The 17340-nt window shown below is 40.8% G+C and overlaps 1 protein-coding gene across 1 annotated transcript in view; it reads right to left on the bottom strand.

Moving 5' to 3' along the window:
- Positions 1-12882, bottom strand: part of GABRB1 (gamma-aminobutyric acid type A receptor subunit beta1) — a 684756-nt gene extending 671874 nt beyond the window's left edge. Inside the window, exons 1-3 of the mRNA XM_007949429.2 lie at positions 12803-12882; positions 12540-12631; positions 12073-12140 (exon numbers count right to left, since the gene is read on the bottom strand). Coding sequence (XP_007947620.1) covers positions 12073-12140; positions 12540-12631; positions 12803-12882 — 240 coding nt within the window. The remainder of the gene's footprint in view (positions 1-12072; positions 12141-12539; positions 12632-12802) is intronic.
- Between the last annotated feature and the right edge of the window lie 4458 nt (positions 12883-17340).

Below are 17340 nucleotides of genomic sequence, written 5' to 3'. Positions count from 1 at the left end.
ACTGTCCTACTCTAGGCATGTGTGGTGCAGTAAATTACTTAGTATGGCTTTTCTAGCCATAGTCTTTGTGACTCCCACCAGATTACTGGGTGGGACCATACAGATAAGTTATGTAGAACTCTGATGGGATTGGCTGGTTTTGTCACTCTGCCAGGCTTAAAATGAGCCTTCCTGGAGACAGTAGGGAGATCTCACTTCCGTCAAGAGAGAAGAGCTGGAGGTGAAGTGGAGTGTGACGTTGGACCCAAGATCCCTGTGTCAGACCTACTTGGCTGAGAGATGCCTGGCTGAGAGAGAGTGGCAGTGGAGCCAACAGGCAGGACACGGAGCAGCACGCTTTCCGGCCCACGGAGAGAAAAAGTTGTGTGCCCTTGGGCAGGAGGTTACTGGTAGAGTGAGATGCACTTAGGTATACCTATTGGCAGAGCTAAAAGAGCCTTGCACCACTTGCCCAAGCAGGGCAAAGGCCAGGCCTAGAGGCCAAGAGCCAGAAAGGCAAGTCTGAGGACATAGCAGACGGGAGACAGTCCTGATCAAAGAATTGTCTTGAGTGCATTCCTGAACCTGAATTGTAACCTGTTACTTCCCTAATAAACCCCATAATCATGAGTAGTGTCTGTGAGTTCTGTGTGGCCATTGCAACAAATTATCAAACCCAGCAGAGAGGTAGTGAGTGCTGCTGGAGGGAAGGCTGATGTCAGAATTAGCAAAGAGGTTGGAGGGTGGCACTATGTCTGGCCTCATAGGAATAAGCCTTGGGCTATTGATGGTGAGTCTGTTTCCCCCTTGTGAGATCAGAGGAGGTCAGAAGATGCCACCTCCATGCCCTTTATGCAGCACATATCCTCTCTCATTTCGACCTTAAGGATCTCTGATGGTGTGTAGTGGTTAAAGCATTGGACTAACCAAAAAGTTGGTGGTTCAAACCCACCAGACGGTCCATGGGGAAAAGATGAGGCAATCTAGTTCTGTAAAGATTTACAGCCTTGGAAACCCTATGGGGCAGTTATACTCTGCCTTATCGGGTCACTGTGAGTCAGAATTGGCTCAATGATAGTGGGTTGGGTTTGGTTTTCATCTGGACCTTGAAACACCCTCTTAACTTCCTAGCTGGGAAGAGTGCCCCCAATATGAGCCTTCTCTGTTTGATCCTCTACCAAATCAAAATCAAACTCACAGCTGTCAAGTTGGATCTGACTCATAGCAACCCCTCCTTGTGTTTCTGAGGCAGTATCACTACGGAAGTAGATTGCCCAACCTTCCTTCTGAGGAGTGGCTGGTGGGTTAGAACCGCCAGCCTTCTGGTTAGCAGTCAAGTGCTTTAGGCACTACGCCACCGGACATCCTTTATGCAGCTACCAAAATGATCTAGCTGAAATGCAATTAGCAAATTTTCTGCATCTCGGGATTAAGATCAATTTCCTGAGCATGAACACTCCAGCATCATTTCTCTTTACATATTTGACTATCTTTTTAAAATAAAAGAGTAAGAAATATATATGTTGTTAAAAACATCAAACAGTTCAAAAGATCATATAAAGAACAGAAAGTGTCCCTCCCCTTAACAATCTTAGTCCTTATTCCATTTCCAAGAGACAACAAGTGTTACTTATTTTTTATGTATTCTTCCAGAAATGGTCAAGGCATATACAAGCACATCTATATTTATAGAAAGGCCTCTTTTTATACAAGTGAAAACATTCAGTAACACTGATTTTGCACCTTGCTTTTAGCATCTGTCTTATTCTCTTAACAATCTTCCCTGTGTCCTTTAAATTCTCATAATAGAGAATTTCCTGTAGTTCCCAGACCATTCCACTCTGTTTTCAAGCAACACCTGCCTGTGCTTATGCCCTTCTTTTTACTTGTTAGTTCTACTCATTTGAATCCTATACACAGGGTTAACTGCTATTACTTCTTAAAATTCATCTTAGGCATTAACCCTTCACCATTTCTTAAGGACCACTCCTCTTTGCTCCCATAGGACCCTGTGCATGCATGTCTCTAGCATAGCATCTACCACATTGCCTTAAAATAATTGCTTATGTATAATTCTCCTCTACACTTTAAAATCTTTGAAAGCATGAAACATGTCTTCATTATATTTCCCTATTGTTCAGTTCTGGTAGCATAGTGCCTAAGGCACTTGACTGCTAACCAGAAGGCTGGCTGTTCAAACCCACCAGCCACTCCTCAGAAGGAAGGTTGGGCAATCTATTTCCATAGTGCTACTGCCTTGGAAACCCAATGAGGGGTCGCTATGAGTTGGGTCCGACTCGACAGCACATAACAACACAACATTGTTCAGTTCAGGAAGACATGATAAAAGGCTAAGTGTTCAATCAGTACGTGTTGAACGGAAGTACCCCAAAACCCAGATATCTATGAATTTTTCCAAAGGAAAAAATTTTCACTCAAGATTACAGATTTAAAATAAATATTCTAACCCCCAATACTATGGCTGTGGGATACACTTCAGGGCTGGAATAAAGCTCACTCCCAAGGGCTGACTCTTAGCCAAACAGTAAATAAGACACGCAGACCACTCAACCCAGGGTGATGCACCCACATACTCTATATGGAGATGCATCCCTTACCAAGGGGCAACATTCACAATTGCATGGAGAAAATGCAGGACACACAGGAGGGCATAACTATGAGGGGCACAGGAGGGGTGGGGGCTGGGCAGGGAGGAGAGGAGAGTGGGTTAGGGTTGGGGATGGTAATTGGGGAGTGAAACCAAATGTACACGAAATGTTGAATGTAAAACAAACTCTGTTCTGTAAACTTACACCTAAAGCACAATTAAAAAAAAAAAAATCAATTTGACAGCACCCAAAAATAAAATAAGTATTCTAAGAAAATCTATAAACTCCACTAGGAGAGAAGCCACATTTGTTTTAATTACTAGAATACTTGAATGAACCCTCTTGGAAAATTCTCTTCAATCTCAAATTCATATGTTAACAGGTTGAAATGCATGGGCGAGTGGGGGGAGGGGTAGGAAGAATTAGGTACCTAGTGGATTGTTGTTGTTGTTATGTGCCTTGGAGTCTAACAACTCTTAGTGATCTCTCCTTGGGTTTCCAAGACAGTATAGTATCACTACAGAAGCAGATTGACCAACCTTCCTTCAGAGGAGTGGCTGGTGGGTTTGAACCACAGGCTTTCTGGTTAAAACTCAAGTACCTTAGGCACTATAAGGATTCCTAAAAGGTCTAATTGGGCTCATTGAAGAAAAAACATATATCTTTCATTCTTTTTCTTGTGGCTAGCCTCTTCACTACACTATCACTGCTGATATGAATTAATTGTAAATCCTTACTTGAGCATTTCTGCCAAGTGCTGAGTAATAGATTGTTAAGTGCTCCTGACTATTAACTTCCTTCCCTTTTAATAGAGAGCAGAAAAGAGACTTCATGAAATATATGACAAGCTGAAAACAAAATAATTCTAAAATGTAGAAACTCAATCCAGGTATTATGAATTGCAGGATTCGTTCAAAATAAATAAATTCCTCTTAAAATTTATGGGAAAACTATGTACTAACCTTTCATCAACTATACGCATATTCTTATTCATCTATCTAGTATCTTCAAGTATAAGGACGTCATTTAAACCCCATTACTGAAACTCAAATCACTTGGAAACATTCAATACCATTCATTTGTCTTATGAAATGTTTTACTTTCCTTTATAATGCAATATATCAAAAAGCTACTCTTTGGGGGCTGTCAAGATAAAAAATCAGAGAACTGATATTGATATTCTGCTGAGATCAACATCTTTCTTTTATCCTTTGTTTCCAGATGACTTGATGGCAGGATGCTAGGCAAGTTGAATAAACCCTATGGGACTTCCAAGGTGAAATCAACCTAACCCATTGCCATTGAGTTGATTCCAACTCATGGCAAACTTATAGGAAAGAGTAGAACTATCTCACAGGGTTTCCAAGGCAGCATAGTGCCTAAGGCATTTGACTGCTAATCAGAAGACTGGCAGTTCAAACCCACCAGCTACTCCTTGGAGGAAGGTTGAGCAATCTACTTCAGTGGTGACACAGCCTCGGAAACCCAAGGCAGGGTCACTATGGATCGAATCGACTCCGTGGCAGTGAGTTTGGATTTTTTTGGAATCTTTTACAGAAACAGATTGCCATGTCTTTCTCCTGTGGAGCAGCTAGTGGGTTTGAACCACCAACTTTCATTTGGCAGCCAAATGCTTAACCACTGCATCATGAGGGCTACTTTGGGACTCCTAGATATTGAAAATATATAGTTTCTTTCTGTTTCACCTCAAGTGCTGAAAAATCTATTAGTTTGGCAGTAATGAAGCAATATCTCCAGTTTGAATGCAATGGAAAGGATCAGGAAAAAATGTTTTCAATTTGGTCTTGACTCCAAAGTTCAATACAATATAAACCAGGCATCAGTCAAGTGTGATTTTGAAGACCATTGATCCAACTCTTTGTGTTTCTTTTTGTTGTCTTTGGGAATGGAAAGAGGAAAAAGCTGGATGACAATGCCATGGCCAATTAAAATGATTATTCAAGAGGCCCCAGATTGCACACAAACATTGCTGCAATTTTCCCAGGAGATTACCATAGTTTGCGCTCAGTGGGAATTCAATAAATGCTTGCTGACTGACAGGTGTAACAGGGAGAATAAGATAGGCAAGAGAGGAAGATTCTTGATTTTGACAGAGTCTATAATTTTTAAAGATCAAAGCTCAAATCACAGAATATTTGAACTGGAACTGTGTTTAGCCATCTCGTATTTGCCTTCATTTTACAGGAGAAACCTGAGGCTCAGAGATGTCAAAGGAGTTGTTGAAGGTCCCAAATTTAAATACTAGGAAGATCAAAAAAAAAAAAAAAAACTAGTTTATTGATTAGGAGCCAGGCTTGATTCTGCTTAACTCAAATACTGGCTCTGCTGTTATTAGTTGTATAGTTTCTGAGCAAGTTATCAACTTTCAACTTTAGTTTCTCCTTCTATCAACCTCAGTTTTTTCCATATAATGGAGGGATAATAATAGCATGGTCTCCAAAGATAAATGAGTTACTAATGTAAAGCACTTGGTAACCGTACCTCAGACATAAAAAACATTCAATAAATATTATTATTTATTTTCATTGTATAAAAATGAAAAGTATTTGGCTGCTAACTGAAAGGTCAGCAGTTCAAACCCACCAGCCACTCCACAGGAGAGAGATGAGGCAGTCTGTTTCCATAAAGATTTACAGCCTTAGAAACCCTATGGGGCAGTTCTACTCTGTCCTACTGGGTCATCGTGGTGGGTTTATACACTAAACTAACCAATCGGGTCCTTTAATTCTAAGAACATAGTCTTTCAAATGGAAGTTCAAACTTTGGAAAATCTAGATAGGCTTGCTTCCTTGTGGCTGAAAAGAACTTTTTCTTATTTCTGTTATTTCCAAGCATAAAAGGTAAAGGGAAGATTTTCTTTCCTTGGCCACTCCAGATGGTGTAATATTGTAACCTGACACGTAAAAGAGAGACCTGTGTGCTTACTCCTATAGGAGAAAACGTGTTTATATCTTTATTTAACTGCTGATATCTGTTCCTGCCTTTAAATGGTACTGACCTATTTGCTTTGTTTGCAAAGAAATACTATTATAACTTCAGAGAATTTACTGACAGCAGCAGTAGTATGTTTAGACTATTTTACAAAGCTATTGCTAGCTCCTCAGTGGGGGGAAAAGCAGTGTGCAATGTTCTCTATTCTGAAGAAGAAAAGTCACTGGAGTTCTGGAAAACAGCAGAATATTATTGTTGGAGGTGCTTTGCTTGGTAATATTTCTATACCAAAAAAAAACAATTCCAAGCCATCAAGTCAATTCCAACCCATGGTCATCATTTAGGGTTGCCTGCTTTATAAGCATCAATACAGCTAGGAGAACTGCTTATTATTTTAAGTCAAGCCCCATCAATCGTGTGCTTATCTTTATCTTCTTGCATGGTGTTGTAGTGGGTAAGGCATTTGGCTGCTAACTAGGAGGTCAGCAGTTTCAAATTCACCAACTGCTCCGCAGGAGGAAGAAGAGGCAATCTACTTCTGTAAAGATTTACAGCCTTGGAAAACCAATTGGGGTCAGAATCGACTTGATGGCAGTGGATTTGGGGTTCATCATCAATTACTGAACTAATTTTCTCTCTTGAGCACAGCTACCTGTTGAATTAGTGTTAATTTCAAATGTTGAAATAATACCTTTCCTACAGCAACTTAAGAGAAAAACATGTCCACTTCTTTATATAGCTAGATCTTAAAATAACATACTCTGTAAACTTATTAGTCAGGAGCTCTGGTGGTATAGTGGTTACAGCATTTGGCTGCTAACCAAAAGGTCAGTGGTTTGAACCCACCAGCTGCTCCATGGAAGAAAGATGAGGCAGTCTGCTTCTGTGAAGATTTACACCCTTGGAAATCCCATGGGGGTCGCTATGAGTCAGAGTTGACTCAGTGGTAGTGAGTTTGTTTTTCTTATTACTCTGCTGTTGTTCTTGTTGTTGTTAGGTGCCGTTGAGTCAGCTCTGACTCATAGCCACCTTATGGTACAACAGAACAAAACACTACTTGGTCCTAAGCCAGCTTCATAATTCTTCCCCATTGTTCCAGCCACCGTATCAATCCATCTCATTGAGGACCTTCCCCATTTTTGTTGACCCTCCACTTTACCAAGCATGATATCCTTCTCCAGTGAATGGTCCCTTCTGACAACACGACCAAAGTATGTGAGATGAAGTCTGGCCAATCTTGGTTCCAAGGCTCATTCCGGCTGCGCTTCTTCCAGGACAGATTTGTTAGTTCTCTTAGCAGTCCACTTTCAGCGTTCTTCACCAACACCACAACTCAAAAGCATCAACTCTTCTTTGATCTTCCTTACTCATTGTCCAGCTCTCACATGCATATGAGGCAATTGAAAATACCATGGCTTGGGTTATTACTCTAAATGTAGTCAAAATACCAGCCCTGGTGGTGTAAAGGTTAAACACTCAGCTGTCAACCCAAAACTGACAGCTTGGACTCACCCAGACACTCCGTGGGGGAAAGATGTGGAAATCTACTCCTACAAAGATTAAAAAAAAAAAAAAAAAAAAAAACCTCACTGCTGTCCAGTTGATTTCGACTCATAGCGATCCCTCCTTGGGTTTCTGAGGTGGTATCTCTATGGAAGTAGATTGCCTAAACTTACTTCCGAGGAGCGGCTGGTAGAAAATACTATGGCACAGTTCTACTCTGTCACATGGTCACTGTGAGTCATAAATCAGCTTAATGGCTCCTAACAACAATAGCAGCAGCTTGTTAGAAATGCCAAATATCAGAGCCCACCCCGGCCCTCTGATTCAAAATATGCATCTTAAAGTCTAAGAAGCACTAACCTAGACAAATGAAGGGAAATTCAGACAGGTGGTTACTGTATTGAGTTGCCAAGGTGGTGACAAACACAACTCAAGTGTGTACCAGAAATCTCCTGAATCAACTATTAAAACAACAAACAATAGCAGTGTAACTTAAGACGATATTTGGTAAGTTATTTTTTTTTTCCTTTTAAGCATTATTTATCATATGTGCTCATTTTACAGTTTTAAGGGGATTGTTTTTGTTGTTAATTACAATGTCTATGAAAGATCCACTGTTTCATCTATTCTTGCATGAAAGAAGGTAACATTGAATCAATGATAGCTCTCAATTATTGGGCATAGCTTGGATTGAATTCTCCACCAGCCGATCCTTGATCCTCGTGAGAAAGATGAGGCATCTGCTTCCTTAAAGATTTACAGCCTTAGAAACCCTATGGGTGAAGTTCTACTCTCCTTTGGGGACATGATGAGTCAGAATCCACTCACAGCTGTGGGTTTGAGTCCGGACTTGATAAAAGTCTTCTGGGTATGGTAGGTTGAACCACTGTGTCTTTAAAATGGAAACAGAGAGCTGTGTTGGTACACCTATACGATGATCAGAGCCAACTTCTTAATAAGAAAAGCTGGTGATTGGAATCTGAAATAGAACAATTTAGCTACCTATTTACAGGTAGTGAATGTGTTCCCCCAATCTAGTACTCAAAGAGAAGACTTGCTGACAACAACCTGTGTTCTACCGGACTCACAGTAACAGATGTTATGTTAGTGTAAGTTTAAGGCCAATTTCTAGGGGCTGTTATCTCCTTGGAAGGAGCACTGGTGGCATAGTGGTTAAAGGTTCGGTTACTAACCAAAACATCTATGGTTTATACTCACCAGCTTCTCTGAGGCACAAAGATGTGGTCGTCTGTTTCTGTAAAGATCTACAGTCTTAGAAACCTTGTGAGGAAGTTCTGATTTGTCTTATAGGGTCATTATGAGTTAGAGTCAACTTGAAGGCAGTGGCCTTGTTTGTTTTTTGATACTATCTTCTCTGACACCAACTGCCCCCTGTTCATCTTTAGTCAGTCTATTTGGTTTTTTAGGAGCTCTGGTAGCATAGTGCCTAAGGCACTTGACTGCTAACCAGAAGGCTGGAGGTTCAAACCCACCAGCCACTCCTTGGAAGGAAGGCTGGGTGATCTACTTCTGTAGTGATACTGCCTCAGAAACCCAAGGAAGGGTCGCTATGAGTCAGGTCCAAGTCCGGTCCGAGTCGGGTCTGAGTCGATGGCAAATAAAAACAGCAACATTTGGTTTTCACTTCTGAGGATGTATATAAGCTTTTGGCTCAGTGGTGGGAGGGAGTTAAAAAAGGATGTTGAAGGGTTTAATATCAACTGAGTAGAAAATTACAGGACTTTTTGGAGATGACTGTTTAGAAAATGACAATATGTAGCTGCTATCACATGCATAAGTATCCCGTAATGCTATTTAACCCCTGGGTAAGTGAAAATTGTCTGTATTATCCTTGCATTTTTTGATAATTCAGTATGGTTGAAAAGTCTTCCTAATTTAATGAATAATACCAGCTGAAAATTCTTTCTCCCAAATACATATTTTTTGCATAAGGATTTTTCTTTAGCATATTTACATTCACTGCTGAAAATCAATAATTCTTCATTGGAGAGATTCTCCACTATAAAGACTCCTTCTCTGCACCCCGCCCCCTTAATTGGGGAAAAACATTTTTTGTCCTGAAGGCCATGAATCAGAAAATACTCTTGATAACATGTTAATCTTCAAAACAGATGATTCTATAAAGCAATCTGGGATTATATTTCATTTAGGATAACATTTGAAAAGAACACGCGTTAACAAAAGCTGGTTCTCAAGCCTATTAATTTAATGCTCAAACATCATTTCAATTTTCCAGCCATGGAATTAGTGGTAATGGCAATAAATTTTTAAAACAATGTATGAATAAACCAAGTTTTAGTAAGGAGCTTTGGTGGTGTAGTGGTTAAAGCACCAGGCTGCTAACCAAAGGTTTAGCAGTTCAAACCCATCAGCTGCTCCCACTCCATAGGGATTTATTTAGCCTTGGAAAACCTGTGGGGCACTCCTACCCTGTCCTAAAGGGTTGCTATGAGTCTTTTATTCTCAATGTTCTTAAAATTTACATTTAGTGTATTAACCCTTATTTTTTGATAGTTTTGATGAAAATTGGTCATTAAGTAATTTCAAAAATTACTGCCTATTGGGGCACTGAAGCATGATTACTATAAAAAGCTACAGGTCTTATTTCCCACAGACTTTTCAACCATACTGAATTATCCAAAAATGGAAGGATAATACAGACAATTTTCACTCACCCAGGGGTTAATCATCCAGGTTGTGTTTACACAGACCCCTGGATCTTAATCTCCTCTTTGTTTCTAGTTTTCTCAAGCTTATTTTCAATCTACTTATGTCAATGCTTTGTCATAAATGAGAGAAAATAAACCTGTAGTCTGAGTAGCTCTCATTAAAAGCAGAAATGGGGAAGAATAAGTAAATCAATTATTATTTTTTCAATTTTCAATGGTTTCCATTTTTCCATCATTTTGGAAATCTGATAGGTATTTAAGTAAAATATATTTTTCAAGGTTTTTTTTTAATTGCATAAGTAGTTTTTAAATTTAAATGTACATACACATGGGGCAGTGAGAAAACACATTATATTATTCAATCAGTATTAGGTGTATCCATAGGTATTACAATTAAATTCTAACCTATTTTCTGAGGTTATATATGAATTTAGTTGAATAGCTGATTATATAGAGTTAGCGGCTGTTGTTTTAGTAATCAGCAACTTCCCTATTTAATTTTTTAAAAAAAGAACTGAAACAGATGTATGTAAATATAATCGAGAGAATTACATGTTTGTAAAAATTCTGAAAAGAATGATACAGATTCAGTACAGTGGAGCACTGGCAAAGGTACATTTGTCTTCTGAGCTTTCTGAATCACCTCCTATTTTTAAAAATTATCTTTGTGGGTGCTTACAAAGTGCCAAAATAAATAGTACCATTTATCCACATGAAACAAACAACTGGTTAAATTAATATATTGTCTAATTTTTGCAGTTCTAATGTCACGGGTTGGGAACAATTTGTACATGTGCACATGGTATTGCATTCTCCAGAGTATTTATAAAAAATGTGTTTTGGTTTGCTTTGTGGTATTGACACATATGAGAACAGAATACAGAAGTCAGTTGGTTTAAAATCCTTGCCCAGTCAGAAAACATCCCCTGTGCATTGATTTTTTAACCAGCTTTTTCTTTTATCAGTAAAATAATCAGAGATATTGTTTAAAAAATAGTATTTTAAATAAGCTAATTAAATTTTAAATAAGCTAATTAAACCAATGGGCAGTAAGAACCACAAAATACATAAATGTAATAGCTGTAATTTTAATTCTAATCCTAGTCAATAGATTATGAACATATTTTCCCTGACATAACACCATATACATATGAACAACTCTTACACCGTAGCATGTTAAAACGACAAACGAAGAATGAAAGAAAAAGACAAGTCAATAGCTTTATAGCTATAGAGTGATAAAATCCCAAAAGGTTTTTTAAATTATGTTTAAATAATTCAGGGTGTCTGAATTTCTGCTGCCACAATATTTTTTCTCAGGTGGAATAAAAATGGCCTTTTTGCGCACACAGATCTAGCTGTTCCCTGGGTGGTTGATTCTAGAAAAGCAACAGGCTTTTTTTCCCCTCTGCCTTACAAGAAGCAACAGTTTGAAACTCTAACAACTGGAAAACTGCTACCCACAGTGCTTAGAAACAGCCAATAGACAAAAAGTCCCAGCTATGATTTCAATCCATTTTGCAACCGCTTCAGAAAAGGGGGTGAAAAGGGGAAACAAAAGAATGTAGAAATGAAAGGATTGCAGTTATGTTACCATCGTCCCCCTCCCTCCCTTCCACAGTCCCGTTTATCATCAGGCTTTTCGGCGGCATGCTTAGGTTTCCAGAGCAGAGCAAAACAATAATCCGATCCCCCCCCTTTTTTTTCCAATTTAAACTTGCAAATAGAGCGAGACAAATTCATGGACCCCCACAAGGAACAATACAAATCTCCCCAGAAGCAGGCTGAGCACTTTCGTATTAGCACGTATGGACTGTGTCTCAGCCTGTTACTCTAGTCACAGCAGTGTGCTGGAGTTTGAAATCCCAACTGTGCACTTGGTGGCGGGGCCTGGGGGTCGGTCTGTCCGCGGGATGCGGAGGTTGTGCCCGGGGCGGGGGTAGGGGTGGGTGGGAGGGCGGCTGCCGAGCACGGTCCGGGGACCCCAGTGCAAGCCGCCTGGACGCCAGCAGATGGTGCCCTCCTCCTCTGAACACAAAAGGAAACCCGGCTAAAGTAACGCTCAGTCTCCGCCCCACCCGATCAGCTAGCTCTACAGTCACGGTCCTTCCCAAAATAGTGCGGAGCGCGTTTCTTCCGGAACACCGCAGTAGCCAGTGTGTCGAAAATACAAACCAGGGGGGCGACGGTTGTATGTGCCAGAGTGGGGATCGCGCGCTTGAGTGGGACCCCAGGGCCGGGGGCGAGGTGACCGCCAAAAGCACGCAGAGGGCAAGGGGGACGGGTCGATTTCGCATCTGCGTAAACCCGGACGCCTGGCCCATCGCGAGGCCACTCACCATGTTCACTTCGGACACCATGTCTATGCTGGCGACATCGATCCGCATCCCGACGTCCACGGGGGGCCCTGCGGGTGAGGGTGGAGCAGGTTATGGACATATTTTCGGAGTCGCGGCGGGTTGAGGAGGGGCGGGGGGCTTCCCGGCGCACTCTCCATTCTGAAGGGCCCCTCCCCCGACCTCCCTACAGGGACTGCCTGGGAAAACAGGTACAGACACACGCGTGATGCAGTGACTGTGCAGAGGGTGTGTCGGGCCCGGGAAGGTCGGCTCTGCTTGGGGCTTCATCCACCTGCGGGTAGGGGTCCGGAGTGAGTGGGAGTGTGTGTGTGTCCCTGGGACGAAGTGCACCTTTACGAAAATGACATGTTTTTTTCTTCTCTTTTTTCTTTTCTTTTGACATTTATCTTTGACAGAAAAGGAGAACTATAAATGGGTTACAGGTTGAAAAAAAGATGAAGCATTACCTCCAAAGTCCGGCCGCAAGCGAATGTCATATCCTTTGAGCAATCTGTCCACTGTCTCTTTCACGTATGACATGTTGCTGGGCTCATTGGCGCTGAAGGGAAGAAGTGGGAACTGGATTCAGATCAGCACAAACTGCCGGCAGACATAAAAACAGACAGGCATACCTACCCCCAAATAACAAGATACATGATCCAGAAAGCATGTAAAAAGAAAAACACCAAGAGGAAAAGGAAAAAAAAGACATTCAACAACAGTAGCTCACCTGTGTGCACAACAGACCATGGCAATCATCACAGGGAAAGAGAGAAGCCCCAAACTCTCTCGGGTTTGTACTGTCCACATTACTAACTCTGATTAAAGAATTGTCTTTTCTGCGAAGATTCAAGGAATGCAACTTAGTCCGCGGCAGGGCAGTAATTCCCCGAATGGACCTGCGCATGCGCAGAGAGTGATCACTACCAAAAGACACCTTGTGCCTTGCAAACAATATTCCTAGGGGAACAGGCAACAGCTTTCAATCCCTTTTAAAGTTCCTGTTTGGTGTGCTCCGTGTCCTCCCAGCGATCGGAGACAACCTGCTGTTTCTGTGCACGGGACCCTATGTGCATGTGTAGACAGAGCTTCCGTTGGGTATTGGAAGATGCTATGTTCATTTCCTTTCTGCCCTCAACCTGATTTAAAAGGAAAAAAAAAAACTCGGTTCGCAGGGATCTTGCAGAGGCCTGTGATTGGCATCTTTCGTTGACAGTCACGGTGGTCCTAGAATAGGGAGTCTGGAGGCGGGCAGTTCTCCAGTGGGAGGGGAGGAAGGGGACTGCCCAAAGGCTGAAAAGGGAGAAAATGAGAAGGGGCAGAGGAAACTCAGGACTGCAGGAATCAGGTTCATGTGGGTGGTGTCTTGGCTATCTGGCTTAATGTTCTCCTTGTGGGAGAAAGAGGGGGAGGGGCGGGCCAACTTGTCCACTCAGTCCTCCCCCTTTCTTCCCTCCTCCTCTCTTGTCTCTGTCCTAAGGACAGGTGAGGGAAGCAAGAGGTGAAGTAGCAGCCCTGGGTAGGCACTCCTTTTTCTAGGGCCACCCACTGCAAATTCCACTTTTGTTAAATTCAGTCCATTCCATTGGATGCATATTACTGAGCATATCTAAGCAGGATTCCCTGGACTAGGAGTTTGTTCATTTGTTTAACAGCATATATTAAGTCTTTATTGTGTTCTAGGCCTTCTGGGAAGGAGCTCTGGTAGCCTAGTGCCTAAGGCATTTGACTGCTAACCAGAAACCTGGCTGTTCAAACCCACTAGCCACTCCTCCCTAGGAAGATTGGGCAATCTACTTCCTTAGTGATACAGCCTCCGTTAACCGAGGAGTGGTCACTATGAGTCAGATCCGACCCCAAGGCAATAAGTTTGGTTTTTGGTGTGAAGTCTACTATGACTTAAGAGTTCTTGACCTGAAGAAATTCGCAGACTCATCCGGGAGACAGAAACAAATATAAGTAAATTCAGTAGAACTCTAGATAGTTTATATGGCAACAGGAAGGTTGATGATTCTACCAGGGAGAGGCAGAGATGGTTGCCAGAGGAGGCAAAACTTAAAGGAGCAGAAATCTTTTGCTAGAGTGGGAAGGAAGGATGTCTCAGAAAGAGGGAACAGCATGTGCCAAGTTCTAGAGACTTTAAAGAACATAGTCTACTTGGGGAACTGAATTCAGAAATGAGGGAGGAAGGGATGAGGGGTAAGTGGAGTGCAAAGGAGAAGTTGTGGCCAGATTATAAGGGGATTTACCTACTCTACTATGCAGATTTGGGCTTCTAGCAAAGACTGAAAGCTTCAAGGAAGGATGGTAAGGATCTGACTTAGGTTTTAGAGAGAGTATTCTGGTAGACTAATCATGATGCATTCATCTACCAGAATACTCTATCTAAAACCTAAATCAGATCCTTACCATCCACTCCTCAGAAGGAAGGTTGGGCAATCTACTTCCGTAGTGATACTGCCTCGGAAACCCAAGGAGGGGTCGCTATGGGTCAGAGACGACTCGATGGCACACAACAACAATCATGATGCATAAAGGAAGCAAATGTTGCCTCGTTCTGTGCCATCCTCACGATTGTTGATATGGTTGAGCCCATTGGTGTAAATAATAATAATAATAATAAATTATTATTTGCTGACTATGTGCCAGGCATTGTGTACTTCATATAGATTATTCATTACTGCTGGTCTCATTTTATAATAAGAATGCCCAGATCAAATTAGGGTAATCTTTAAGTTAAGTTTAAGGATAAATTCAATACCACACAGCTAATAAGTGGTGGAATCAACATTTCAACCCAGAATCTATTGCCCTAACTCCTCCTCTATGCTATGAAGTGTAGATCCCAAGGGGAGGGAAAAGTACAAGAAGGAAGAATGGCTATTACCACAACCCAGGCAAAAAGAACTGAACACAGGTTTTGTGTGGAGCAAGACTTTAGAAGTTGCTAACATTTAGAAGGTGCCTGAAAGAATTGTATCAGACAGGTGTAGAGCTTAGCATTCTACAAATACATTAATTTTGTTTTCTCATTTTAGCATCACAATTATGACAAGGTTAAGCCATTTTATAAATGAAGAACCTCAAAACTTAACCACTACAGGGCCATTTCTTCTGGGGAAGAATGCTACTTCTGAATCAGATAGCTTAAAAGATATCAAGGCTCTCTTTTTAATTCATATGGACCTGCTCTTAGTGGGGGAAAAAAAAGATTTACACTAGCACATAAAAATTCTCTGTATCTCACAACTCTTTGCAAAAGCCAGATTACGGATAATAAGATGGGATGAGCTTTGCTTCATTCTTTAGCTCATACATTTAATTCACAAATATTTATGGAGCATTTCCTAGGTGCCAGACACTGTGCTAAGAGCTAGATTGTCAATTTATCCATATCTCACGCTTTCACTTGTTCCTAGAAATAAACTCAATATAAAAAATTATGTGTACAATTAAACTAATATTTCAAATTAATAGGAAAATAATAGCTTTTTCATAGCAATATTAGGGAAATTTTGTATTGAAAATATACAAAATTAAGTATCGCCTTATTATTTTTGCTGAAGCAAAATTCAGTTGAGTTAGAGATATAAACGTAAAATAAACAAAACTATAGAAATAATAGATGATACATTGTTGGTTTTGTTGTTGTTTTTGTTGTTGCTAGGTGCCATCCAGTCATCCCTGACTCACAGGGACCCAATGTGCGTTATCCTCACAATCCTTGCTATGCTTGAGCCCATCATTCCAGCCACTACATTAATCTATTTAATTGAGAGTCCTCCACTTCTTTGCTGACCCTCCACTTTACCAAGCATGATACACTTCTCCATGGAATGGTTCCTTCTGACAACATGACCAAACTAGGTGAGACAAAGTCTCCATTCTCTCTTCCAAGAAGCATTCCAGCTGCATGATTCTTCAGGACACATTTGTTTGTTCTGGCAGTCTATGATATTTTCAGTATTCTTCACCACACCAAAATTCAAAGGCATCAACTCTTCTGTCTTCCTTATTCACTGTTGGCTTTCACATACACATGAGGCAATTGAAAATACTATGGTTTGGGTTAGGCACACCTTAGTTTTCAAAGTGAAGTCTTCACTCTTTAACATTTTGAAGAGGTCCCTTGGAACAGATTTACACAGTGCCATACAATGTCAGATTTCTTGACTGCTGTTTCCATGGGTGTTGATTGTGGATCTAAGTAAAATGAAATCCTTAACATCAACCTTTTCTCAATTTATCATGATGTTGTTTATGGTAAGGATTTTCGTTATCTTTATTTGAGGTGTAATCTAATCTGAAGACTGTAGTCTTTAATCTTCATCAGTAAATGCTTCAAGTCATCTTCACATTCAGCAAGCAAGGTTGTGTCATCTGTGTATTGCAAGTTGCTAATGATTATTCCCCCTATCCTGATGCCATGCTCTTCTTCATAAAGGCCAGCTTCTCCTATTATTTGCTCAACATACAGATGACAAGTATGGTGAAAGAATACAACCCTGTTGCACACCCTTCCTGATTTTAAACCATATAGTATCCCCTTGTTCTGTTGAAACAACAGCCTCTTGGTCTATGTATAGGTTCCTCATGAGCACAATGAAGTGTTCAGGAATTCCCCATTCATTACAATGTTATCCATAATTTGCTATGATCCACACAGTCAGATGTTTTTGCACAGTCAATAAAACACAAGTAAACATCTTTCTGGTATTCTTTGCTTTCAGCCAAGATCCATCTGACATCAGCAATGATATCCCTCATTGCACATCCTCTTCTGAATCCAATTTGAATTTCTGGAAGTTCCTCATCAATATACTGCTGCAAACGTTTCTGAATTATCTTGAGCAAAATTTTGCTTGTGTGTGACATTAATGATGTTGTTTGAAAATCTCCATATTCTGTTGGGTCACCTTTCTTTGGAATGGGCAAAATATTGATCTCTTTCAGTCAGTTGTCCAGGTACCTGTCTTCCATATCTCTTGGCATAAATGAGTAAGCTTCCAGTGCTGCATCCATTTGCTGAAACATCTCAATGGGTATTCCATCAATTCCTGGACCCTTGTTTTTGCCAATTCCCCCAGTGCAGCTTAGACTTCTTCCTTCCATATCATTGGTTCATTATCATATGCTACCTCTTGAAATAGTTGGACATCAACCAATGCTTTCTGGTACACTGACTTTGTATATTCATTCTATCTTCTTTGGATGTTTCCTGCATCATTCAATATTTTGCTTATAGAATCCTTCAATATTGCAACTTGA

This window comes from Orycteropus afer, unplaced genomic scaffold, assembly GCF_000298275.1.
Source record: "Orycteropus afer afer isolate SDZICR_OR568_19922 unplaced genomic scaffold, OryAfe1.0 scaffold00246, whole genome shotgun sequence".
Lineage (NCBI taxonomy): Eukaryota > Metazoa > Chordata > Mammalia > Tubulidentata > Orycteropodidae > Orycteropus > Orycteropus afer.
This window is presented reverse-complemented; position numbering and strand designations above follow the sequence as displayed.